The sequence below is a fragment of the Heloderma suspectum genome, chromosome 2, assembly GCF_057233095.1.
Source record: "Heloderma suspectum isolate Gila_16-S chromosome 2, 16-S_ref, whole genome shotgun sequence".
NCBI classification, from domain to species: Eukaryota; Metazoa; Chordata; class Lepidosauria; order Squamata; family Helodermatidae; genus Heloderma; species Heloderma suspectum.
The window spans coordinates 362,591,917-362,619,579 of NC_139459.1; the positions used below are offsets into that span (position 1 = coordinate 362,591,917).

Below are 27,663 nucleotides of genomic sequence, written 5' to 3' on the forward strand. Positions count from 1 at the left end.
GTCAGCTTGGTTCTTAAAATAAATCAATGAGATCAGTGTGCTTTTTAAGATATATCTTTAATACAAGAACACTGTAAGCTCGGCCAAAACATATTCATCAACATACATTCAGTTCAACAATTAAGCTCTGGTTCTGCAACAGAGTAAAATGGGAGCATCCCCCCACACCCTTTAGAACAACGTTCCCTTTGCCCATCCTACTCCCCCAAATCAGGATCTGTTCCTCACATTGGACTTGCATAGGATTCATTTGAATCTGTTAAACAAGTAAATTAGGCCTCTTTGCATATAGGTTTTGCCTAGAATGTCACAACAGTCTCCCTGAGTAATAACAATGAATGAGGGTATTTTTGGTGGGCTCATTTGGCTTTTTGGAATATTATGGCTTGTGGAGATCTGGGTGGGAAGATGGGCAAGGGAAACAGAAACCAGAATTGAGGGTGACAATGGTGGAAGCCATTGCCTGTGGGACACCTATTTGGAGTTCTCCCTTTGCTTAGAACAAACAAGGGTGTTAAGACAATTAGGGAACAATCCTATGGCTTCTAGACAGCATCTGGGCAGCCGTAGGAGATTTCGGAGCCCCAGATCTGAAGTCGAAAACAGCACTCCGACCTTGGAGCCAGGCAAACGCAGCCTGGCCCCCTCCCAACCAGCACAGAGAGAACCGCGCCGACTGCCTCTCCAAGGTCGCAAAAGTGATGTTGGAGAGGGGGTAAAGGGGGAATTTCTGTGGGTGGGGAGGGAACTGGGGAGGCCAGGTTACACAGTATCCCCAGCCCTCTGCAGCCTCCTTCCCTCCCACTCCAAGACTCCCTAATAATGCGATTACTTGAAGCCAACATGGATTTGTCAAGAACAAATCCTGCCAAATGAATCTGATCTCATTTTTTGATCAGATAACCTCCCTTGTGGACTGCGGGAATGTTGTGGACATAATATACCTCGAATTCAGCAAAGCTTTCGACAAAGTGCCCCATGATATCCTGATGAGCAAACTAGCTCAAAGTGGGCTAGATGAAACAACGATCCGATGGATCCACAGTTGGCTACAGAATCGGACTCAAAGAGTGCTTGTCAATGGGACTTTCTCAAACTGGGGAGAGATAACAAGTGGGGTAACGCAGGGCTCAGTCCTGGGCCCAGTGCTCTTCAACATTTTTATTAATGACTTGGAGGAGGAGGTGCAGGGAATGCTGATCAAATTTGCAGATGACACAAAATTGGGCGGGATAGCTAATACTTTGGAAGACAGAAACAAAATTCAAAGTGATCTGGATAGACTGGAGCGCTGGGCAGAAAACAGAATGACATTTAACAGGGATAAATGCCAAGTCCTGCACCTAGGGAAAAGAAACCAAATGCACATTTACAAGATGGGGGATACGTGGCCCAACAACACTACAAGCGAGAAAGATCTTGGAATTGTTGTCGATCACAAGCTGAATATGAGCCAACAATGTGATGTGGCTGCAAAAAAGGCAAATGCTATTTTGGGCTGCATTAATAGAAGCATAGCTTCCAAATCTCGGGAAGTACTTGTTCCCCTCTACTCAGCACTGGTTAGGCCTCATCTTGAGTACCGTGTCCAGTTCTGGGCACCACACTTGAAGAAGGATGCAGACAAACTAGAGAGGGTTCAGAGGCGGGCAACAAAGATGATCAGGGGACTGGAAACAAAGCCCTATGAGGAGAGACTGAAAGAACTGGCCATGTTTCGCCTTGAGAAGACTGAGGGGAGATATGATAGCGCTCTTCAAGTACTTGAAAGGTTGTCACAGAGAGGAAGGCCAGGATCTCTTCTCGATCATCCCAGAGTGCAGGACACGGAATAATGGGCTCAAGTGACAGGAAGCCAGATTCCGGCTGAACATCAGGAAAAACTTCCTGACTGTTAGAGCAATATGACAATGGAACTAATTCCCTAGGGAGGTGGTGGGCTCTCCCACACTGGAGGCCTTCAAGTCGAGGCTGGACAGCCACTTTTCAGGGTTGCTTTGACTTGGATTCCTGCATTGAGCAGGGGGTTGGACTCAATGGCCTTGTAGGCCCTTCCAACCCTACTATTCTATGATTCTATGAGCAAAAAAAGCCCACAGCGCCTCCCACTCAGAGTTCGGAAGCTTACAAGCATCAATTGCTCTGTTAATGGGTTACTGCCTCTTTAAGAAAACTACAGAGGAAGTAGGAACTTTGCAAGAGGAAGGGCCGGGTTCCTTTTAATTGGATCTGGTGAGTGACCTGAAGACTGTGTAAGCATTTGCAGAACTGTCAATTGGTCAATACACTGTATTTTATTTCATTATTAATTTTCCAGGCCTGGAGAGTGACAGCAGGAAGGTTCGCAAGGTATATCTGACTGCCTTAGTGAAGGATGCAGAGACTGATGCACATAGAAACAGGGGTGGCAATGGATGTTTTTGGCTTAAGGGGTTGAGCATGCCTTCCCATTGCCTTCCCCCCATTCTTGTCTCTCAAGTGAAAGGTTGAAGCATGGGGAAGGGGCAACAAAAAGCTTTCCATTTTGTTAGGTCCTCCCCCCCCCCCCCCGTGCACACACATGCATTTGACATGATTTACTACTTAATGTTTTATCCAGTTTTTATTTTTTAAATTGCCTTTTAAAATCCACTTTGAAATTGACTCATGGGCAGGAGGTGGACTCCTGACAGACACAAGGCCCAGGCAATCTCTCCTGATCAAAACTGGCCTCCTTAAATAGATTGCGAGGGATGGGGGATACCTGAGCTCTGTCCTGGGGAGGCTGAATGTGTGTGGTTTATGGACATCTGTCCCCACCCTTTGACCACCTTAAGGAGAGAGTGTCAGGTGGGCGTTTTCTGACACCCAAAAGAAGGGGAGCAGGGTCTCCCCAGAGAATGGGGCTGCTGGGTACGCAAAGATCAGGGCCGCTGTATCAGCATCGTGAAAGGCCACCCGTCCCCCATCATAGTTCAGACTCACTCGGATCCTCTTGAGTTCTCCCCTCACTGACAGAGGAGACTCACAAGAGGGCTCTGAGGCATGGTAAGTATTATCCCACTTCCCCAGATCCCAGATCCCTTCCTCAGGACCACCGGTGATGTCGCCCTTCCTTCTCACAGACTTTCTGGCAACCCCCAGAGACCATTCTCCCTCACTCCCCACAACAACTTCCCAGAAATGTCTGCCTGCTGTGAATCCCTCACATCCCAACACAAACTCCCATTTGTCAAATCTCTCAGGACCGTTGGGCAGGTCTTGACATTTCTCTCCATTTCTCACACTTTGATGATCCTCAGACAGGATGAGGCAGGGATGCGCTGTGTCTGGATCCAGAGATACGTTTGCTGTTGGAGGTGGGAGAGGGGAAGGAGACAAGGAAAGAAAAGATAAATAGAATTTAACAGACTGTTACGTGCTCAGACTGGAAATACATCCCAGGTATCACCTCCCCACCCCCCGACTGCCAAAAAAAGGGGGACGATGACTTCCCCACCTTTGGTGGCTTTAAAGGTTAGGTCTAACACGAGCTACAATAGTTATTCTCTCTCTCTAGCTAGAAGCTCCAGTATTCATCTCTGCAGATCTGCAGTCATCCAAGTCCTCACGTGTGCACACACAACCTGACAATGATTTCATGACTGAGAGAAAGGGAAGGAGATCCCCCTGTCTGGTCACCTGGAGGAGATCCCTCTCCACCTCAGACATCCAGTTGAGTGGCTACTGCCTTCATCTGTAGCCTGCAGCCTGGCCACTGCTGGGAACATAATGCTGTACTTGACAGAGTGTTTCCCCAAGTCGACAGTTCTTCTGTCAAATGACTAAGTACATGTGTCTGTGTGTGTGTGTGTAAGATATATGGAGATAGGCATAGAACTGCGCGATCGTCCTTTCCCTATTTATTTCATTTGTAGTTCAAATGAAGGGGAAAACTGAATGAAATACAAGCAGACAGCTTTCTAATGTGGCCCAAATTATTCCACCCCTGCCCTTCGTTTATTATTATTATTATTATTATTATTATTATTATTATTAATTTCATTTCTATACCGCCCAATAGCCGAAGCTCTCTGGGCGGGTCACAAAAATTAAAACCAAACAACACACAATAAAACAATTTAAAATATACAGAACATTAAAACCACAATATAATAATACAACCACAATAAAACCTAGCAGCAGTGCAGGAGTTTAAAATACAGATTTAAAACAGCAAAGATAAAAATTTAGAAAGCTAAAATGCTAAAATGCCTGGTTTATTCTGTTTATTCTGTTGCTCCATCATATCCCACAGTTTACCTTTCTTCAGCTGAATTCCAGATATCAGAGTGTCTGGGGAAAGGGAAGAGAGACAAAATATCACACAAGTCTGCTTACAGCAATCTCGGAACAAGGCCCCCCCCCATCATTTTATGTCATTATTTTGTCATTATTTTCCTTATTTCAAGTGAGCTTTAAGTGAATTCTGACATGAATCTTGGTGGAAGTGAGGGGAATCCCATCCCCACAAATAATTAAGTTTGTCTTCTCCTAATGGGAGAAGTTTGAATACGTCAGAATACATGTGCTAAGTTTGCGAGAGCCCTTTCTACAATGAACTCATTGGGCATCTTCGCATGTCACAACAGCCCACCATGGCTTAATTTACCTATGGGGGCTGTTTCATTGTGTCGGGGGCCTGCTGGCACCGGTTTTCACGGCACCTGGCTTGCGGTGGATTGTCATGTTGTGCAAACCCAGGCGGCACGGGTCGTTTCAGGGTCAGACAACCCTCAAATATCCCTACAACAAGCTTTGGGTTATTTGAGGGTTGTTTAACCCTCAAACAACCCCTGCCACCTGGGTTCACATGACATGATAAGCCATGGCAAGCTAGCTGCCCATGGGAGCCATGCGAAAATGGTGCTCACAGGCACCTGGCAAGAAGCAACAGCCCCACGGGTAAATAAAGCCACAGTTGGTTGCCATCTTGCGCAAAAGGTCATTTTGGCTTCTCAACTGGAACATTAAGTTCCCCATTTTTGCAACCCTGCCAACATTACAATGACCTTTGCCACCGACATCTGGACCAGTTCAATACACAGCATGAAATCCTTTGCAGCCGCTCTTTGGTACCTTTGAACTGCTTCATGAAACCCTCCAGAGAGAGATTTATATCACACAAGTCCCAGATCCTCCATTTCAGCTCTGGGGGAAAAACCACGGGATTCTCAAACTTATTCTCCTCACACCTGGAGGAGAGAAACAAATGTTGACCCAACCTCTGTCGAACCTAGAATTTTCCAAAGAAAGGAAGAGGGAAAGAATGGCAGAAAGCCAAGGGATGGAGGCAACTGCAGAAAGGCAAAGGCGATGGAGGTGCTTTGTGGAGGAGAATCTCCCTCACTATGGCTCCAAAACCCCAAAGCCCAACTAGACATCATGAGGAATGTGTGGCTGCTGCCAAGCAGTGGTGCAGCTAGGCTTGGACCTTGGGGAAGGTGCATAGTGCTGGGGGTCACCAAATGACCACCCAGAGAGCAGTAGATGATCAGGGCAGTGACAAACATGTCAACGCCTGAGTTGGCAAACCCAAGTTTGTTCGTGTAGTCATGATGGTGCTATGATTTAAGTGAGTTTAAATTGCGAAACTGCACATATTCAGAAAGATAGACAGACAGATGGACAGACAATTTGGACTGGCACATATCTCTGTAATTTAATGATCCTTTCTGTGAGAACAGGGGTATTATAAGTCCAAAAAGATGTTGTTATTTTCATCCGTGGTATGTTGGACTACAACCCATGCTCCCCCCACCCCAAGCAGCCTGGAGGACAAAGCTCTCTTCATTCCATCCTGAGCCTTCTCAGTGTCATGAAATATGAAGGGAAATGAGTGGGATCCCCTTACCTCTGCAAGGTGCTTCTTACATCCTAGAGGGAAAGGAAAGAAAGAAAACGGGAACTCAGCACTTCCCACTCTGTGTAGGAAATCATTCACAAAATGAGTTCCACAGGCAAAGTGGGGTCATTTCAGTGCAATGCAAAGCAATCGATTTAAAACCCTTCGAAATGAAAGCAGATAAATATATATTGGACAAGAATTTTGAAAATGAGTAAATGACTATCCATCTAGTCCAGCAAGAGCTACAAGGATACCCTTAATTAAAGGCACAGGCTCTCTTCACACCTTGGTTTTTTAGCAGGATCGTTCTTCTTTAATCACCGGTTTTCATGGGAGCTTTAAACAACGCCGCTGCTCTCCTGCTGCTATCTAACAATTTCCCCTCCCTCTTCCCATGTTATCTGAGAACAGGGAAAACCTGGCATGTTCTGTGCTTGTGACTGAAATCGACATTTCCTCCCTGTGTATTCCGCCTTCAGCGCTTTGTCCCACTTTGTGTGGGTGTGTGCTAGGGGGAGTTGTTGGGCGGTGTTGACTAACATTGTCATGACAACAAATCAGTGGGAGGGTGGGGGCCGTGCCATTTCTGCCTCTCTCCCATTCCACTACAGGCGCTTGAACTGTAAAGGGGTTAACCATCCCAAATGCTTCTCTGAGATCCCTCTGAACACAGCAATGCTTACTCCTGAGTAAACTCAATGGCTGTAAGGCTTTCCTTTCCTGGGAGTAAGTGCCATTGAAATCTGTGAAATCTTCTGAGTAGGCACGCATAGGACTGCATTGTAAGTCTACTTAGAGTAGCAGTCTTAAGGTCTCCCATCCCCTTCAATGCAATTACTTGGAACCTCCCCCTCCCATTGACTTGTGTGTGGAGTTTTTAGATAAGGCAGTAATGCTGAGGTGGTTTTCCATAGTACTCCCTCCCACCTGGCCAGGCACTATGTCTTCTCCTAGCCCATCTTGCAGGGGGGTTGGGAAGCCAGAATAAGGGGGAAGAGTAGCAACAGTGTGTGTGGGGGGGGGGGGAAGCAAGCTAGGACTAATGAAGAAGGTGTCCCCCGTGAAGCAGTCACCGGGGGGGGGGGGCTGCTAGGGGGGGCTTGATGCATTGACTGTATACAGGTCCGTTTGTGGATTTCTTACTTCTGTAGTTGGGAACCGAGAATCATAGAATCATAGAATAGTAGGGTTGGAAGGGGCCTACAAGGCCATCGAGTCCAACCCCCTGCTCAATGCAGGAATCCAAGTCAGAGCATCCCTGACACATGGCTGTCCAGCCTCGTCTTGAAGGCCTCCAGTGTGGGAGAGCCCACCACCTCCCCAGGTAATTGGTTCCATTGTCGTATTGCTCTTACAGTCAGGAAGTTTTTCCTGATGTTCAGCCAGAATCTGGCTTCCTGTCACTTGAGCCTATTATTCCGTGTCCTGTACTCTGGGATGATCAAGAAGAGATCCTGGCCTTCTTCTCTGTGACAACCTTTCAAGTACTTGAAGAGCGCTATCATATCTCCCCTCAGTCTTCTCTTCTCAAGGCTAAACATGCCCAGTTCTTTCAGTCTCTCTTCATAGGGCTTTGTTTCCAGTCCCCTGATCATCCTTGTTGCCCTCCTCTGAACCCCCTCCAGTTTGTCTGCATCCTTCTTCAAGTGTGGTGCCCAGAACTGGACACAGTACTCCAGATGAGGCCTAACCAGTGCTGAGTAGTAGAGGGGAACTAGTACTTCCCAGGATTTGGAAGCTATGCTTCTATTAATGCAGCCCAAAAGAGCATTTGCCTTTTTTGCAGCCACATCACATTGTTGGCTCATATTCAGCTTGTGATCGACAACAATTCCAAGATCCTTCTCGCTTGTAGTGTGGTTGAGCCACGTATCCCCCATCTTGTAACTGTGCATTTGGTTTCTTTTTCCTATGTGCAGAACTTGGCGTTTATCCCTATTAAATGTCATTCTGTTGTTTTCTGCCCAGCGCTCCAGTCTATCCAGATCACTTTGAATTTTGTTTCTGTCTTCCAAAGTATTAGCTATCCCGCCCAATTTTGTGTCATCTGCAAATTTGATCAGCATTCCCTGCACCTCCTCCTCCAAGTCATTCATAAAAATGTTGAAGAGCACTGGGCCCAGGACTGAGCCCTGCGGTACCCCACTCGTTACCTCTCCCCAGTTGGAGAAGATCCCATTGATAAGCACTCTTTGAGTCCGATTCTGTAGCCAACTGTGGATCCATCGGATCGTTGTTTCATCTAGCCCACTTTGAGCTAGTTTGCTCATCAGGATATCATGGGGCACTTTGTCGAAAGCTTTGCTGAAGTCAAGGTATATGATGTCTACAGCATTCCCACGGTCTACAAGGGAGGTTACTTGATCAAAAAATGAGATCAGATTTGTCTGGCAGGACTTGTTTTTGACAAATCCATGTTGGCTTCGAGTAATCACGGCATTGTTTTCAAGGTGCTTCCAGATGGATTGCTTTCTCACCTGCTCCAGAATTTTCCCAGGGACTGATGTCAGACTGACTGGTCTGTAGTTCCCAGGTTCCTCCTTTTTACCCTTTTTGAAGATAGGGACAACGTTAGCCCTCCTCCAGTCATCTGGCACTTCCACCGTCCTCCATGATTTCTCAAAGAGAATAGACAGTGGTTCTGAGAGTTCTTCTGCCAGTTCCTTTATGACTCTAGGATGCAGTTCATCTGGCCCTGGAGATTTGAACTCATTCAAAGTAATTAGGTGTTCCTTGACCATATGCCTATCGATCTCAAGCTGCAATCCTGCCCCTTCAGCCTGTACTTCGCCTTTGCCAGGGGGGGTCATAGACCCTCTTTTGGGAGAAGACTGAGCCAAAGTAGGAATTGGGCACCTCTGCCTTTTCCTTGTCATCTGTTATTGTTTTGCCATCCTTATTTAATAGCTGAACCACCATTTCTTTCCTCTGCCTTTTACTATACACATAGCTGAAGAAAGCCTTTTTGTTGTTTTTAGCATCCCTTGCTAACCTCAGCTCATTCTCAGCTTTAGCCTTCCTGATGCCATCCCTGCAATTCTGTGCCACCTGCCTGTACTCTTCCTTTGTTACTTGGCCTTCTTTCCACTTCCTATATGTGTCCTTTTTTGTTTTCAGATCATTCCTAAACTTTTTGTGAAGCCACATTGGCTTCTTCTGTTGTCTTCCACCTTTTCTTCTTGTTGGAATTGTTTGTGATTGGGCCTTGAGAATTTCCTTTTTTAAAAGCTCCCACCCATCTTGGACTCCTTTTCTCGTTAGCGTCGCTTGCCATGGCACCTTACTGATCATTGTTCTGAGTTTATTAAAATCAGCTTTCCTAAAATCCAGGGTACGCGTTTGACTACACTCAGCTTTTGCTTCCCTTAGAACCAAGAACTCAAGTACAACATGGTCGCTTTCCCCCAGAGTTCCTGTAACTGCTACTTGATCCACTAAATCATCTCTGTTGGTTAGGATCAAGTCAAGGATAGCCGATCCTCTAGTTCCTTCCTCTACTTTCTGTAGGAGGAAGTTATCCGCCACACAAGTCAGGAATTTCCTGGAGGGGCCATGTTTTGCAGAATTTGTCTCCCAACAAATATCGGGGAAATTGAAGTCCCCCATTACTACTACATCATGCTTCCTTGAAACATTGGCTATTTGCTTTTCAAAAGTTTCATCCTTGTCTTCTCCTTGATTGGGTGGCCAGTAGTAGACTCCGACCACTAGGTTCCTTTTATTCTTTGCTCCATTTATTTCAACCCAGATGCTCTCGATGGGGCTACCAAGCTCCTCCTCCTGTCTTTCTGTGCAGAGATATGTATTTTTCACATACAGTGCAACCCCACCTCCCTTTCTGTTCCTCCTGTTCTTTTTGAACAAGTTATATCCTTCAATTGCTGTATTCCAGTCATGAGAGTCATCCCACCAAGTCTCAGTTATACCTATCAGGTCATAATTTCCCTCCTGTATTAAGAGTTCAAGTTCGTTCTGTTTGTTTCCCATACTCTGGGCGTTAGTATATAGACATCGAAGACCATGTGCTTCATAGTCTGGCTTTCTTCCTACATGTGTCTGAAGACTATTATTGGGCGCTATCAGAGTTGTTCTCTCCGTTGCAGTGCATGCGCCTACGTCCATTGTTACCCCCAACATTACATCTCCCTTCCCCATAGCATTCAGTTTAAAGCCCTCCTGATGAAGTTCTTCATGCTGTGGCCAAACACATTCTTCCCATCCTTTGTGAGGTGCAACCCGTCCCTAGCCAACAGCCCATCTTCCAGGAAGTATAGCCCGTGGTCCCAGAATCCAAATCTCTCTCGTCGGCACCACCTTCGTAGCCAGTCATTCACCTGGAGTATTTTTCGTTCCCTTTCTATCCCTCTTCTAACTACTGGAAGGATGGATGAGAAAACTATCTGGGCCCCAAAGTTCTTGAGTTTCCTTCCCAAAGCTTCAAAGTCTGACATGATCTCTTCGTAGCTCCGCTTGGCGGTATCATTTGTTCCCACATGGATGAGAAGAAAGGGATACCTGTCAGTGGGCTTTATGAGTGCAGGCAACCTTTCAGTCACGTCTCTAATCTGTCCTCCCGGGAGACAACATACCTGGCGAGTCCACGGGTCTTCGCGACATACTTGGGCCTCGATCCCACGCAGCAAGGAGTCTCCCACTATTACCACTCTTCTCTTCTTCTTCTTGTAGGCCTGGGTTTCATCGCCTCTGTTTGACTGATCTTCAGCCTCTTGCTCACTCTCATGCAGATTCCCCTGTGATTCTTCCTCTGCAGGCTGTCCTCCAGTCTCATCCGCAAGTACCTGGAATCGGTTCCACAGCTCCACTGCTTCCACTGGTGCAGAAATTGGTATACTCCTCAAACTCAGTAGTGCAAGCAATGTACTGCATTTAATTCCATCACACACTGACATATTTAGCAGAGAAGGGCTAGCAGGGCCAGCAACCTCAGGGTAAGCCACCAAGAAGACTCCCTCTCCCTCTCCACAAAGTCGGAGGAAGGAGGGGGACAGGGGACCAGTTCCCATAGCCCGCTATCCAGGTCACTAGAAGGGAGGAGTGGAGGGATGGGTGGAGCCATCAATCATGTTACAGGAACCAATGATCAGGGGAGGAGAGTGGGCATAGGGCCAGCAGCCCCCTTCTGTCCTGATTGTTCCGTGCAACTCTGCCCAGCCATGAAAAGGTATGGAGCAGAGGGACGCACTATGAGAGATGCCTGTATACAGAGCCAGTGTAAATCCCAGAAAGGATCTGGAATCAAAAGGACCAGTTTGTAGTGAGATAAAATGCCAGGTGTGAAGAGAGCCACAGTGGCCCTGAAAAGTCTCAATACCACTTTGCCAATCCATACAGGGCAAGGTGCCGATACACTTGTGTTTTGAGTAAGAAGAATTTTCCACAAATCAGATCTACGTAGAAGGCAGGAGGTCAAGATAGAAAACACTGAACTGCAAGAGACTGAGGGCATCTCTACACCAGCCTAAAATCCTACATTTAAAACAGGGCTGTCTGCTGTCGTTTTAAATGCAGGATCACAGCTGACTCCCTTTACACGTGCTTCCTTTCCCACCTCCTTCTCCCGGTATCTGAGTCTTCCATTATCTTTCATTGATCTCGTTCCTCTTCTTGCAGCTTTAACTCTTTTCACAGAGGAAACTGGAGGGGAACACAACGGGGGCAATTTGATAGCTCATTATCTGCGATCTATTGAAAAACGGAACAAAGGGCATTTAGTGCAGGCAGGGTCACAGCGTCATGTAAAAAGCCCGCAAACTTCCGTGAAGGAGCAATCTCAATCGCAGGATAAAAGTTCTGTGTGATGAAGCCCTGAGAACAGTATTTTCCGGATTGTCCATAAATTCTTAGTGAATGAGGGATGGCAATTCCAAACTAAATGGCTAGTGTGGAAATAACCCTCTAGTTCAGAATAGCCCATGACAAGCTGAATACGCTATCCTGTTCCTCTTTTATATGGTCCTGGACGTAACAAACCCAATTACCTGTAACGTTAACTGGGCCTCTCCATGTCTTGTGTAAGTGAAAAAAACACACAAAAGGTTCAGAACCAGTATTCCCACAAAGAGAAACTTTGGCCGTCATTGCCATCTTACCTGCAGGAGTTCACTCACTGCCTGTTGACACTTGTCCTCCATTTCCTGCATCATCCTTTCCAGAGAAGAGAGATCCTCTGAGATTTTGGCCAGGTGCTCATCCCTTTTCCTTGAAATCTCCTTCTCCACCTCTTCCATCTGGGCCAGCAAAAGCTTCTCTTGTTCTTCCAGAAACTGGCGTAGTTGTTGGAACTGAACCACTGTCTTTTCCCTCTCTGCTTCCATTAGCTCCTGTAACAAGCAGGAGAAAAGATGTCAGGAATATAATATGTTTCTGCAGTGTTAAAAGGTAGGTGAAGAGAATCGTAGATTAAAGACACTTCCAGACATTTCAAAGAGGTTCTATGAACAATATTTATTTATTTGCAACATTTATATACTATCTTATCTGCTAAAAAGCCATCAAAGCAATGTACAACAATTTAAAACAATAAAATTTTGCAAGAATTAAAAAAAAAAACAGTAAAAAGTACACATTTTAACAGGCTAGATTGAAAAGGTGCATCTTTACACCCTTTCTAACAGCCAAGAGACTACAGCCAATTGTAGTTCTTGAGGGAGCACATTCCATAATTTGGGGGAGAAAACCCATTCAAGCATGCCTGACATGTGCATTATGGTGCTCTCAGAAGGGCATGCCCTGCATTATTTATGTATGTATGTATTTATTACATTTGTATCCCATCTTTTTTCCTCCTTAAGGAACCCAAGGCGGCATACATAATCCTCCTCCTCCTCCTTTTATCCTCACAACAACAAGCCTGTGAGGTGGGTTGGGCTGAGAGTCTGTGACTGGCCCAAAGTCACCCAGGGAGCTTCCTTGGCCAAGCAGGGACTAGGACCTGGACCTCCCAGTCCAACACTCTTGCCACTACACCACACTGGCTTAGTCAGGGAAAGAGTTTTCAGAAGACTTCCAAGGGCCCACCCTTCACATGGCCTTTCATGAACATTTTATGGGAGATCAGATCAGGTCATTCCAAAGAATAAAAGTTCTGAGGAGCAGAGCTACCTTGGGGCTTTATAGCCTTCTGCATATTTCATTTTTCTCAGGTATTTTTTTCTTGTACATGTTCATTTTCCAGCAACAGTGACACTCACAAGCAGGTGCTGGCTTTCCTTTTCTGTGCCTGCTTTACATGCCAGAAGAGTCTCTCTCTCCTTCCTCAGAGTCTCCAGGCAGCTACAGATCCGATCCTGGAGAGAAGACAGAAGTGCCCGTTTGCCTCCTCTGTAGAGATATAGTCAATATAAATATATTTAAAATGCTGCATAGAAACAAAGACAGGGAAGTTTAAAAATATTTTCCCCTCTGCCTTCTAGTGCTGGGTGTGTGTGCAGGGGTCTCCCAGATGCCTCTGTCTTTATCTTAGTAGAGCATAATAAATTGAATAGGTTAATACATCCAGTTGGAGTCTGGGTGTATCACTTCCTGAGATGGTGAAGGGAGGAACATTCCATTCATGGGCATCTACAGGATTTTTTCCAAGGGGGGCAAAACTTCATAATGGCATGTGACTAATGCACACGCATAGTATTTTATTTATTCATTTATGTATTTATTCATTTATTTATTTCATTTCTATACCACCCAGCTCTGCTGCTACAACACACCTGTGCCTTTGCCTTGTGTGTCTGCACACGCTTTGTTGCTGAGAGTCACCTTCCATGACACAAAGTAGCAGAAAACCCTAGGAATTTGACAGTATTCAAGAATAGTATAGACAAGCTCTACACAAGAGGCATCGTGAACTCCAACAAACCTTTATTTGGAGTGAGGGATATCCAAAAACTTAGAACAAGAGGGGAAATCATGATGCACAAACACAGAACAGCATCATGTCTTAAGAAGGTCATATTGGATATGTTTGGGCATCACTGCCCTTATCATGAGATTAACTGTCACTGACAGCTTTCCATGACCTGTCCTAGAATGATTTCCTTCATCTCTGAAACAGTGGTGAACACTCTAGACAATAGCAGTGGAATCTGTGAGGGAGGGAGGATAAATGGGTATGCTTGATCTGGGTTTAGGCTTCTAAAAGAGCCTGGACTACTCATTTTACTTTTCACATTGTTACTGGACACTTTTTACATCAACTAACAACTTTTGCATGCCTTGAATTCTGAACTGCAGAATTCTTTCGGGATTGCATATGTTTTCCTGGAACTGCACACTTTTGTATATAATTGCACTTTTTAAAAAACGGCCTTGTTTGGAATTGTATATTTTTGCTGGAATTACAGGAAAATATTGTGTGTATGATTGCACATAAAATAAAAAGCCCCGATAACATCAAAGGTCCACCATTTCTGGTAGATTTGGCGACTGAGCAGTGACGAGACCTGGGCATAGGCAGACCTGGCTTCTGAACAATTTGCATACCAGGTCTTCTCAGTAGGTAGACCTAGTGTTGGAAAATAGCTTTCCACCCACAGGTGAAACTCTCAATTCTTTCCCTGACTCCAGTCACCCCTGTAAGGGCCCTTTGGGTGAAGGAGCATTACAGGGGTGAAGGGCATGGCTAATATCGGGGGGGGGGGGGTAGAGCATAACCTGCTCTGCTTGTAGTCCAGTCCGGGCTCTGCTCTCCAAGCAACACACAGTATACTCAGGTACCTTCACAGCAGGGTTCTTTATTACTACAATACATGATAAAACATGAACTTCTCAGGAGCTGCAGGTCCTCAGCTCCACAGCCTGCACTAAGAGAGAAGGAGGAAGGGCCTCCACCCGGGCCTACTGCAAGAGCTCAAACTTGCAGACATACGTACACACCACAACAACTCCATCCATCCCTTCATTAAATTGTACTACAATCAACTTCACAGGCACCCCCCCCCCCACACACACACTTCTTTAAATAAAACCAACATACCAGGAGACTGGATAACACCACTGGACTACACTGCAGTTGTCATACACTATGCTATACTGCCCTCCCCACCCATAAAATGGGAATAACAATACTGGGCTACTTTGCAGGGCTGGTGTAACCCACACTGTCTCAGCCACAGCCCTGCCTCCTGCAGTGGATATGAAGAACTTTATCCATATGTATTGGCAGGGAAATTTTAAACATGTTTACAAACTAAGAAAAATATTTAAATTAATAAGATAATGAAGAAAGCTACAAAGGGTACAAAACTAAGAAATTGTTATCTCATATTTATCAGAAATTAATTGCAATAGATGATCATTGTACAGGAAGGCAGAGAAAAATGTGATTCAACTGAACCGCTTCTTGGTAGCTGCCGCCACCCTCCTCTAGCCCCCAAGTGAGGTGGAGGGAACTGTCAGGCGTACCTCCACACAAGGAAGCAAAGACCGAATTAGTTCTCCCAATTCCTTGCCAGGTGATGGTTTTCACACCAGCCCAGCTGCAAGCACTCTACTCCTCCCCACAGAGCCAAGCAGTTTATGGCCTTGAAGAAGATTACCCGGGAGACAACAAAGACATTCACTCTGAGATAAACCTGAGGTAAACCATCTTCCCCCCAGGTGTTACAAGGCCGATGTGCCAGGTTCCTCCCTTTGGGCCTCTCACAAGCCCTAACACAGAGAATATAAAACGAGTACTCAACATCAACAAACATGGAGTAACTTCTTTACACCTCCTGCCTTAAAATATGAAATTTAGGGGTGCATACCCCAAATTTCATCCACACTTTTCACCCTACTAAACCCTAATTGAGGTTAAAAATCCACATGGACAAACTGCCCTCTCAAGGGTGGCTAGATCTTTCACATTACTCAATCCCATGCGCACAGGAAAGCCCATTCATCAACACATTGGCCTAACCCTTAATGTGGACCACAGAAAAATCATAGCCCTGGAGGGCCAAACTCCCCCGTAGCAATTTCTCATTAGTACTTTTCATCTTGGACAACCAACACAGAGGGGAATGGTCAGTCTGCAGCTGGAATTGGTGCCCCCACATATATGACCTTAATTTTCCAAGGGCTAAACACTCCTTCTCCACTATGGCTAAACAGTTCTTCTCCACAGTACCCAAATTCCTTTCTTTGGGCAGCAGCTTCTTACTTAAATATGCTACCAGGTGCAAGCCCTGCTCTGGGCCAGCCAACATCATGGGCCCCAGGTTCTCCAGACCACACAGACTCACCTTCTCTGGTACTGGAGAAAGCGCGTAGCCATCAGGACTAGTAGCCATTGATAGCCTTCTCCTTCATGAGTAGCGGCTGCACATTTTGCCTCATATTGCTGGTCCCACATGGGCGAGAGACTTGCTTGCTTTTCTATTTTTTAATGAAAGCAGAGAATCTGGGGAATCTGTCCCTTTCCTGCCCTGCTGGGCACCCATGATTCCACCCACCAACCTGTCTCCAAACTCCTTCTGAAGAGTTGTGCGTTGGGGCAGACAAGCCCTGCCCAGAAGCCTTAATACACTTTCTTCAAGAAAGTCTCTCCGCTCTCCTGCTTTGGAGCTGGAGGCAGTTCAATCCCCCATCCTACGCCACCCTCAGCAGTCACCCGCCCCCCTCTCCTGCCCCAGCACCTCGCAAAATCTGCCTCAGTCCATGGAGTGGGGAGGCCTTTCCCCTATAAGAATCATATGACATCAACGGGGTACGTTTTTGATTTTGTGGATCCGACTTTTATCCAGACCCATCTCTCAGCAATCCCACTTTGGGGCTGGGGGCAATCCCCACCCCACCCTCAGCAGTCGCTCCCCCCTGCTCCCCGGCCCTGGCACCTCTCAAAACACTGCCCTTCCACGCGAGGGGGCCCTCCTGACCTTGTACTCCTGGGCAGCCTCCTGCACGGGAACCACGCGGTGGGCTCGGTGCTCCTTGGCCCTGTCGCACACCACGCAGATGGGGGCTTCGTCGTCCCTGCAGAAGAGCTTCAGCGGCTCCTGGTGCCGCTCGCAGACTCTCCACCCTCCTCCCTCCGGCTTCAGCAATTTGACAATCTCAGCCACGTTGGCCAGCTGCCGGTTGGGCTTCAGGCTCCGCTGCTCCGCTCTCTCTCGGCACTGAGGACAGGCCGCCTCTGTGGGCGAACTGCTCCAGCACTCCTCGATGCAGGCCTGGCAGAAGTTGTGCCCGCAGTCTAGCATCACTGGATCCCTGAAAAAATCCAGACAAACGGAGCACGTCACTTCGTCTTGAAGCCTCTTCCCGGGGCTTCCAGCAGCCATGGCTCCAGGCAAACTGCAGAATGATGCAAACTGGGTGAGTTTCGTTTTCCCTGCCTGCTCCTCCTTCCCCACCAGGGTGGCGCTTAGCTGCCTTCAGGATGGGGCGTTTCTCTTTCTAGAAGTACTGAAACTGGAAACAGAATCGGAGGAGGGACTTCATAGAGTCATAGAATAGTAGGGTTGGAAGGGGCCTACAAGGCCATCGAGTCCAACCCCCTGCTCAGTGCAGGAATCCAAGTCAGAGCATCCCTGGGGGCACTTGCCTTCTCCAGAGGATTCCCTCAAAGGTGCCTCCAGTTCAGAACATAGCAACAAAGGGGCGTTACAGTATCTGGAGCTGACAGGGATTGAGCCTGGGACCTTCTGCATGCAAAGCATCTGCTCCACCCCTGAACAACCAGCCCAAACACTGGCACGGGAGAGGACCATGGACTCCGAAAGGCCATGGAAGAGACTGAGCAGAACTCCATGTCTCTGCCTTATTCGAATCTTAAGTATGTATATTCTGGCAATGGATACTCCCCTGAAAAGAATATGAAAAATAAGGGCATTGTTGTATGCATGTAAGGGAAAGTGCCCTGTGGCCCACAGAGATTGGGTCCCAAACCAATCAGGCTACAAGTGCATCACAAGCAACAGAAGAAATAAAGTGTATGCAGAGCTGGTCATTTCAGAGGACCAAAAAATAGGACGAGCCGCACCATAAGGTAAAGAATGTAGGACACATGGTTGCGGTACATTGTTAATGATCAAGCATTATACCGTTTGGAACCTATGGAATGCATTTGTCCCATTTTAAAGATGGGGAGCACTGAGGAATGCAGATAAATTCCTCGTCCAAGGGAGATACAGAATCCACAACACTGACATCCCCATTGTTAGTCCCTCGGCACAGATTCAAAAGACTGAGCGAAGCTACATGTCCAAGGCCAAATGCTATAGGCAGACATTTCTTAATGCACACAGGCTTGGAATGAACGATGTACAAGAGAACAATCCCTCGTACTCCACAGTTGAAGAATCCGTTCTGAAACGGGGTGTGGGGTTGGTCTGAAAGACCTTTCAGGCGTCCCTCACAGCCCAGTGCTTATGATTGCAGAGTTTCAGGATCCCTTCCAGCTTTGTAATCCTTGAATATAAGATTGACAAAAGAGGGCGGATAGCCCATAATATTCTGGTGATGTGTTTCAGTGGAAGCTGGGATGGCCCAAGGTGACATTGGTCAAATGGGGGCAACTTGTATGGCTCTGAGAAGCACTTGTGGTGTTGGATGGGCAGCCAGGAATACACTCAAGAGTGTTTGTTGTTCAGTCGTGTCCGACTCTTCGTGACCCCATGGACCAGAGCACGCCAGGCCTTCCTGTCCTGCGCTCTCTCCCGGAGCGTGCTCAAGTCCATATTCATTGCATCGGTGATGCTATCTAGCCATCTCATCCTCTGCCATCCCCTTCTCCTTTTGCCTTCGATCTTTCCCAGCATCAGGGTCTTTTCCAGGGAGTTTTCTCTTCGCATTAGGTGGCCAAAATATTTGAGCTTCAGCTTCAGTATCTGTCCTTCCAATGAGCAGTCAGGGTTGATTTCCTTTAGGATGGACTGATTTGACCTCCTTGCAGTCCAGGGCGGATACACAAAGCTGTCCCCAGCCTGGTATCCTCCAGATGTCTTGGATGGAAGACCACTGCTCCCAGCACTCCTGGCCATTAGCCATGCTGGCTGGGGCTGATGGGAGCTGAAGTCTAAAACATCTGGGGGGAGGCCTCCAAGTTCAGGAAGGCTGCCTTAGACCCTGAAGGAGATTTTGGGACTGGGGCTGCACAGTGCAAAATTTAAATTAAAAATCTTCACCCTCAGGTGTTGGCTGTTTGAGTGCCAGGAACAAAAGCCACAATAAGTGGGGATTTTCCTTTAAGACAGGTGTTACGTGCTGTGCTCTAGCACACGTTCCAACAAGACTCACACACCCGGTAATAAGGAATCTTTAGACATTGGCAATAGAGTGTCTATAGCTAAGAAGGCGATTCCCACCCAAAGAGATTCCCACTCAAGACACTGTTGGAGAGGATAACGCCACAGGGGCACATTTATTGGGGTTTACAAAGATTCAAATGCACAAGGTAGTTTTGGGGGAATTAGCTGAACAAATGGATCTAATACTTAAGACCAGTTGGGGATGCTCCAGCCTTCACCAAGTTATGCTTTGGTGGAGAAATTAGCTGCATTCTTGGTGAAGCTGAGCTCCAGGCCTAAAAGCAGTTTTCAAGACTGTGGGAAGGAGTCTTCCCAAGGCTTGAAGCGCACATGCACAGAGAGAGAGAGAGAGAGAGAGAGAGAAGGGAAAGGGGGTGGAGGCTACAATTTCTACAAAGAACCTCTGAAAGCAATATCCCTTTCCTTGGGCTGAAGCCCTTTCCTGCAGACATGAACTAGTGCGCATTGCAACTCCTGGTCTCAGGTGAAGACGAAGGAAAGCAGAGAGCCTTAACTAGGGAAGGCAAAGCACCCACTGTTGGCACCTTGCTCTGGCAAGTGAGGAGCTTAGCAATTTCAGTGATTTCAGCATAGAGTTTTTCTTCTGGGAGGAGAGTCTCTGAGTGATTTCAGCAGCAGTGTGGCACCATACCTGTGGAGGGGGGAGGCACCTAGTGATTTCAGCAGCATGGCCCCCCACCTCTGGGAAGAGGGGGACCCGGACGGCCCCAACTTGAGGCTTCTACTGTCCAGAGAAAGGCAGTGACATCACAACTCTGATGAGCCAGACACTGCTCACGGGCACTGGAAATGGTGCTGCTTGCTATGGGAGGAAGACTGAGTTGGCCTCCCATCTTGTATAACAAAAGAGGGTGCAGTGGGGATGATGGCTGTACTTGCCAAAAACAAAAGTCTCACTTGCTATCTCTTAGTCACTTAACAAAAGATGACCTTGCATCTTACTGACTGTCTTAAAGACAGGTGTCAAGGCTGGAGTTCAACAATAGCATATAGCAGGTGGTTGACCTGCATTGGTAACTTACCCTGCAATGATAACTTACCAGTTATCATTCTTGCTATTCAGCACAGTCATGTTTTGCTGAATTGTGACCCTCAGCTTTGCCTTTGGGGGATGCATTTTAAGCAGTCCACTAGAAACTGAATTGCTTGATCTAGTCTTGCATGTTGCTCTCAGCCCCATTCCTGTTCCTTTCTCCCACCTTTGCTGAGGCTGGGGATGAAGATGCCTGACTTTTTGGCTGTCTCAAAATGGAGTCAGTACTGTTCACTCAAAAGAGAGCTACTTTGTAACACTCCCCTCCCATTGATGACAAGCCAATCCCATTGGTGATGTTACCACAACACGTATACAGGTTGGGAATAGGAGACTGTCACTGGACATCCAATCATGGCAACTATGCTTTCTAATAAGACTTTATATCCAGTTAGAATTGATCCTTAAAAGGGATGCAGCATTGCAAAAACATTTTAATGCTGAAAACAGAGTGATAGTCTGTTTTAAACAACAACAAAGTAATATAAAACTTTGGCACTTAAAAACAACACTTCTGTGGGGAAAAAACTCTATATGATTCACTTTTTCTGCCTAGTACCTTATGTGCCTGCACAGTGTGGGGAGTTGGCTGGTGGAGAGAATGGAGGGGAGGCTGAAAGAACCAAGATAGATGCAGAAATCTGCTTCTCAAGGGGGAGGGAATGGGTCAAACGCACTTACAATTATTAAGGCTCGAACCTTTGCGCACTCACATCTTATCAGTATTATAAACTTTTGACAAAACAATCATGTATTCGAAGAACTAATGCTCTTGAAGAGAGCACATGCAAAATTCTCATCTGTTTCTACACTGGAGCAAAACAATTCCACTCAAAGTTCATCTTTATTCAGTTGAGATCACATCTTGATGTGACTGAAATTACTGGAGCCTCTTCAAAATGCAGTCCTTCTGCTGGGCTCAGCTGTAACTACACAATCTGGAGCCCTGCTTATAGTCCATTATGGATGTTCTCACAGGCTTGCGCAAACCGTCCATGTGGGATACTTGGGCAGCTGCTTCCAACAGGAACTGCAGCTACTTGGGAATGGGAGCTGCTTGCCTCTGGGCTCCTGCAATCTTTAGATCCCGGAAGACTGCTGCAACTGATGTCATCTGGATTCTGGTCATCTGTACTGTACTTCATCTTGGCTCTATCTCTCACTCTGACTTTGTTGGGAGGACCTCTTGATCTTTGTAGCGTTCGGATGATGGCATCACAAACCTGCATTTTGGAAATTAACTAAAAAGAGGTGTGGGCTCCCCCCATCAGTGGATGAGAAAAGCAACAACAATACAAGAACTATATGCAAGAACTTGGACACATCCTTTCTTTTTCTAAAGACTTCAACTAAGGAATCAAGTTCTCACTCTGCACATGCTCTTGGCTTGGCTGCCAAGGGCCAATTAAAACTGAGTGAATGCTTTTAAATCGGGAGGCTCTGGGGGCAGCAGCATTTCCTGTTCCCCAAACACACCCACATTGCTGGCCAAAATAAAGAAAACTAAAGCAATTACTCTAAAAGGCACTGATGCCCTGCATGCAAAGCATGACTGAGTAATCACATTTGAAAAAGATCGATGGTCAGGGGGCTTCATTTTCCACTCTTTGGACAGCAAGACATAGACACTCTTGGCCTTAGTTAAGCAAGGGCCATGCTCTGTCTTTGTAATTTGAAGGGGCTCCCCCGCCCCACCGTGCCTTACCAGGGACTACCCAATGCCTGTAACCTTTGTAGGTGCTTGATTTACAATCACCTTTCCATTCTTGGGTCTTGAATCTGTTTATAAGACTATTGCCAGCTGCTGTTTGCAATTTGGCTTCTGGAACATCTTATTCTGATGCCCTTAAATTTGAACTGGGGATGCCTTTGGGTAAACCATTTGAGGGGAAAAAAGCTGTTAGTTGGAGTGACTGCCGCCTTTTCTTTTCATGGGCTTCCTTTATTGCATGCTCTAAACGAAGGAAGGTCATTAATGCACATAGACAGAACTCAAACAACCATCTTACTGCCTGCTTAGTAGTGGCAGGGAGTTCCATAGGTGAGCATTCCACTTGCAAACTGATTACTCTGGATTCCTTTTTACCTGTATTGTTGGGAGGCAAAAATATTAGTCTTTGTACACCAATGTCACGGGTGCACTTTGGTTTAGCACCTTGCTGTTTAGTGCTGGCATCTAAAAGGTAAAATTCTGAGTTAGCAATATTTGGGCTCACACAGACAGATTGCACAGGATTCTGGGATTCTAGATCCTTGTCCACTCTCTTGTGACTGTAATCTGAGACCCTTTTCTGGTTCAGGGAGAAAACAATGTTAATTTTTAAACTCAATTTAGGTTTCAGGTAGACACGTCCTGCAGCTGGAGGTTCTACCACAAAAGTTTTTCTATCAAAAGGCTGTTTATTAAGAAGGAAGAGCTGGTTAGCAAACACAAGGATTTCTTGATTAGTAGCACTGCTGTTTTTCTCTTCTTTAGCATCTTGGTGTTTGTTTACAGCCAAGGCTTCTGCTTGAAATGAGGCTTTCATTTGATCGCTAGAGGACTTTGCCACCATTTTGGGACACAAAGCAAGTTCTGCTTCACTCTCTTGAGAAATGGATGCACCCATGGCTTCACAGAACTCTTGCTCAGGTTTACTCACAAGTAATTCTGGGGTACTTAGGTTGAGGCTAGCTTCAGACTTTTCTTTGCTAGCATCTTCAGAAGAAGTTTCAGAACATTTTGGGAGGAAAACCAAGGAAGGGTTTTCATCTGTTTTTAAAGTTAGAGGAATTTCTTTCTACACAGCATTCCTCAACGGGCTTTATACTTGCAGTTCCTGCTTCTGAACATGCCATAGGATTTTCTTTACAACTTGGCATGGCAGAAATATTAGACTGGGTTTGCTCACCCTCTTGAACTTGAGACTGAACTGGAGGAGCTTTCAAAACTAGTTCTTTCATGGGCTCACTCAGCTTAGGGAGTGAAGCCTCAAATTCTTTAGGTGAGAGGAAATTGTCCTTGTGCATTTTTGCACCAGACCCAACAAGAGGTCCCCTTCATGGATCACTGCCTTGTTGTGGTGAAGGGGCTTGCGTAACTCAGTGAAGCCATAAGCTATGCCGTGCAGGGCCACCCAAGACGGACAGGTCATGGCAGAGAGTTCTGACAAAATGTGGTCCACTGGAGAAGGAAATGGCAACCCACTCCAGTATTCTTGCCAAGAAAACCCCATGGAACGTATCACAAGGCTAAAAGAGATGACGCCGGAAGATGAGCCCCTCAGGTCAGAAGGTGTCCAATATACTACTGGGGAAGAGCAGAGGGTATTTCCAAGTAGCGCCAGAAAGAGTGAAGCGGCTGGGCCAAAGCCGAAAGGACACTCAGCTGTGGATGTGTCTGGTGGTGAAAAGAAAATCCGATGCTGTAAAGAACAATATTGTCTAGGAACCTGGAATGTCAGATCAATGAATCAAGGTAAGCTGGAGGTGGTCAAACATGAGATGGCAAGATTGAACATCGACATCTTGGGAATCAGCGAACTAAAATGGACAGGCATGGGCGAATTTAATTCAGGTGACCATCATATCTACTACTGTGGGCAAGAATCCCTGAGAAGAAATGGAGTAGCACTCATAGTCAACAAAAGGGTGGGAAAAGCAGTACTGGGGTACAATCTTAAAAACGATAGAATGATCTCAGTACGAATCCAAGACAAACCATTCAACATCACAGTAATTCAAGTCTATGCCCCAACCACTGATGCCGAAGAAGCTGAGGTTGATCGGTTCTATGAAGACCTACAACACCTTCTAAAACTAACACCAAGAAAAGATGTCCTCTTCATCATAGGGGATTGGAATGCTAAAGTAGGAAGTCAAGAAATCACCGGGATAACAGGCAGGCATGGCCTTGGTGTACAAAATGAAGCAGGACAAAAGCTAATAGAGTTTTGCCAAGAGAACACGCTCATCATAGCAAACACTCTTTTCCAACAGCACAGGAGACGACTCTACACATGGACATCACCAGACGGACAATATCGAAATCAGATTGATTATGTCCTTTGCAGCCAAAGATGGAGAAGCTCTATACAGTCAGTAAAAACAAGACCTGGAGCTGACTGTGGCTCAGATCATGAGCTTCTTGTTGCAAAATTTCGGCTTAAATTGAAGAACGTAGGGAAAACCACTAAACCATTCAGGTATGACCTCAATCATATCCCTTATGAATATACAGTGGAGGTGAGGAATAGTTTTAAGGGATTAGACCTGATAGACAGAGTGCCTGAGGAACTATGGACGGAGGTCCGTAACATTATTCAGGAGACAGCAACTCAATCCATCCCAAAGAAAAAGAAGTGCAAGAAAGCCAAGTGGCTATCTGGTGAGGCTTTACAAGTAGCTGAGGAGAGAAGGGAAGCGAAAAGCAAGGGAGAAAGGGGAACATATATCCAACTGAATGCAGAGTTTCGGAGAATAGCAAGGAGAGACAAGAAGGCCTTCTTAAATGAACAATGCAAAGAAATCGAGGAAAACAACAGAATGGGAAAGACTAGAGATCTCTTCAAGAAAATCGGAGATCTCAAGGGAACGTTTTGTGCAAAGACGGGCATGATAAAGGACAAAGAAGGCAGGGACCTAACAGAAGCAGATGAGATTAAGAAGAGGTGGCAAGAATACACAGATGAACTATACAGGAAAGATCTGAATGTCCCTGATAGCCATGATAGTGCGGTCACTGAACTTGAGCCGGACATCCTCAAGAGTGAAGTCAAGTGGGCCTTAGGAAGCATTAGTAACAACAAAGCTAGCGGAGATGACAGTATTCCAGCCGAGCTATTTAAAATCCTAAAAGATGATGCTGTTAAATTGCTGCATTCAATATGCCAACAAATCTGGAACACTCAACAATGGCCGCAAGACTGGAAAAGGTCAGTTTACATTCCAATTCCAAAGAAGGGCAACGCCAAAGAGTGTTCAAACTACCGCACAATTGCGCTCATTTCACATGCCAGCAAGGTGATGCTCAAAATCCTACAAGCTAGGCTTCAGCAGTATGCGAACCGAGAACTACCGGAAGTACAAGCTGGGTTTCAAAGAGGCAGAGGAACTAGAGATCAAATCGCCAACATTCGCTGCATCATGGAGAAAGCAAGAGAATTCCAGAAAAACGTCTATTTCTGCTTCATTGACTACGCTAAAGCCTTTGATTGTGTGGATCACAACAAACTGTGGCAAATTCTGAAAGTGATGGGAGAACCAGATCACCTTATCTGTCTCCTGAGAAACCTATACGAGGGTCAAGAAGCAACAGTAAGAACCAGACATGGAACAACCGATTGGTTCAAAATTGGGAAAGGAGTACAACAAGTACTCCTTTCCCAATGTTGAGTTTCATTTAACATTTTTCATTTAACATTTTTAATGTTGAGTTTCAAACCAGCTTTTGCACTCTCCTCTTTCACCCTCAACAAGAGGCTCTTGAGATCCTCTTCGCTTTCTGCCATTAGGGTGGTATCGTCTGCATATCGGAGGTTGTTGATAATTCTCCCGGCAATCTTAATTCCAACCTCTGATTCATCCAACCCGGCATTTCTCATGATGTACTCTGCATATAAGTTAAATAAGCAGGGTGACAATATGCAGCCTTGTCGTACTCCTTTCCCAATTTTGAGCCAATCGGTTGTTCCATGTCTGGTTCTTACTGTTGCTTCTTGACCCTCGTACAGGTTTCTCAGGAGACAGGTAAAGTGGTCTGGTACTCCCATCACTTTAAGAATTTGCCACAGTTTGTTGTGATCCACACAATCAAGGGCTTTAGCGTAGTCAATGAAGCAGAAATAGACGTTTTTCTGGAATTCTCTTGCTTTCTCCATGATGCAGCGAATGTTGGCGATTTGATCTCTAGTTCCTCTGCCTCTTCGAAACCCAGCTTGTACTTCCGGTAGTTCTCGGTTCGCATACTGCTGAAGCCTAGGTTGTAGGATTTTGAGCATCACCTTGCTGGCATGTGAAATGAGCACAATTGTGCGGTAGTTTGAACACTCTTTGGCGTTGCCCTTCTTTGGAATTGGAATGTAAACTGACCTTTTCCAGTCTTGCGGCCATTGTTGAGTGTTCCAGATTTGTTGGCATATTGAATGCAGCAATTTAACAGCATCATCTTTTAGGATTTTAAATAGCTCGGCTGGAATACTGTCATCTCCGCTAGCTTTGTTGTTACTAATGCTTCCTAAGGCCCACTTGACTTCACTCTTGAGGATGTCCGGCTCAAGTTCAGTGACCGCACTATCATGGCTATCAGGGACATTCAGATCTTTCCTGTATAGTTCTTCTGTGTATTCTTGCCACCTCTTCTTAATCTCATCTGCTTCTGTTAGGTCCCTGCCTTCTTTGTCCTTTATCATGCCCATCTTTGCACAAAACGTTCCCTTGAGATCTCCAATTTTCTTGAAGAGATCTCTAGTCTTTCCCATTCTGTTGCTTTCCTCGATTTCTTTGCATTGTTCATTTAAGAAGGCCTTCTTGTCTCTCCTTGCTATTCTCTGGAACTCTGCATTCAGTTGGGTATATCTTCCCCTTTCTCCTTTGCTTTTCGCTTCCCTTCTTTCGTGAGCTAATTGTAAAGCCTCATCAGACAGCCACTTGGCTTTCTTGCATTTCTTTTTCTTTGGGACGGATTTCGTTGCTGCCTCCTGAACAATGTTACGGACCTCCGTCCATAGTTCCTCAGGCACTCTGTCTATCAGGTCTAATCCCTGAAATCTATTCCTCACCTCCACTGTATATTCATCAGGGATATGATTTAGGTCATACCTGAAAGGTTTAGTGGTTTTCCCGACGTTCTTCAATTTAAGCCGAAATTTTGCAAGAAGCAGCTCATGATCTGAGCCACAGTCAGCTCCAGGTCTTGTTTTTACTGACTATATGGAGCTTTTCCATCTTTGGCTGCAAAGGACATAATCAATCTGATTTCGATATTGACCATCTGGTGACGTCCATGTGTAGAGTCGCCTCTTGTGCTGTTGGAAAAGAGTGTTTGCTATGATCAGCATGTTCTCTTGGCAAAACTCTATTAGCTTTTGTCCTGCTTCATTTTGTACACCAAGGCCATGCCTGCCTGTTATCCCGGTGATTTCTTGACTTCCTACTTTAGCATTCCAATCCCCTATGATGAAGAGGACATCTTTTTTTGGTGTTAGTTCTAGAAGGTGTTGTAGGTCTTCATAGAACCGATCAACCTCAGCTTCTTCGGCCTCAGTGGTTGGGGCATAGACTTGAATTACTGTGATGTTGAATGGTTTGTCTTGGATTCGTACTGAGATCATTCTATCATTTTTAAGATTGTACCCCAGTACTGCTTTTCCCACCCTTTTGTTGACTATGAGTGCTACTCCATTTCTTCTCAGGGATTCTTGCCCACAATAGTAGATATGATGGTCACCTGAATTAAATTCGCCCATGCCTGTCCATTTGAGTTCGCTGATTCCCAAGATGTCGATGTTCAATCTTGCCAT

General features: G+C 45.9%; 2 protein-coding genes across 6 annotated transcripts in view; both read right to left on the minus strand.

Moving 5' to 3' along the window:
* Positions 1 to 38: 38 nt before the first annotated feature.
* LOC146355684 (zinc finger protein RFP-like) lies at positions 39 to 21,298 on the minus strand. 5 transcript variants are annotated; one of them, XM_084831016.1, is made up of 8 exons: positions 21,226 to 21,298; positions 16,738 to 17,071; positions 13,078 to 13,173; positions 11,977 to 12,207; positions 5,873 to 5,895; positions 5,098 to 5,213; positions 4,282 to 4,314; positions 39 to 3,329 (listed from the first exon to the last, which is right to left on the minus strand). In XM_084831016.1, the coding sequence occupies exons 1-8, from the start codon at positions 21,291 to 21,293 to the stop codon at positions 2,812 to 2,814; spliced, it is 1,419 nt and encodes a 472-aa protein (XP_084687142.1). In that variant the 5' UTR covers positions 21,294 to 21,298; the 3' UTR covers positions 39 to 2,811. The 5 variants fall into 5 exon arrangements, with proteins under 5 accessions (XP_084687142.1, XP_084687141.1, XP_084687145.1 ...); XM_084831015.1 differs by lacking the exon at positions 21,226 to 21,298 and having other exon boundaries at positions 16,738 to 17,142; XM_084831019.1 differs by lacking the exons at positions 5,873 to 5,895; positions 21,226 to 21,298 and having other exon boundaries at positions 5,098 to 5,245; positions 16,738 to 17,142.
* Positions 21,299 to 21,995: 697 nt separating this feature from the next.
* Positions 21,996 to 27,663, minus strand: part of LOC146355685 (E3 ubiquitin-protein ligase TRIM7-like) — a 35,892-nt gene continuing 30,224 nt past the window's right edge. Inside the window, exon 7 of the mRNA XM_084830958.1 lies at positions 21,996 to 22,250. Coding sequence (XP_084687084.1) covers positions 21,997 to 22,250 — 254 coding nt within the window. The 3' untranslated portion in view covers position 21,996. The remainder of the gene's footprint in view (positions 22,251 to 27,663) is intronic.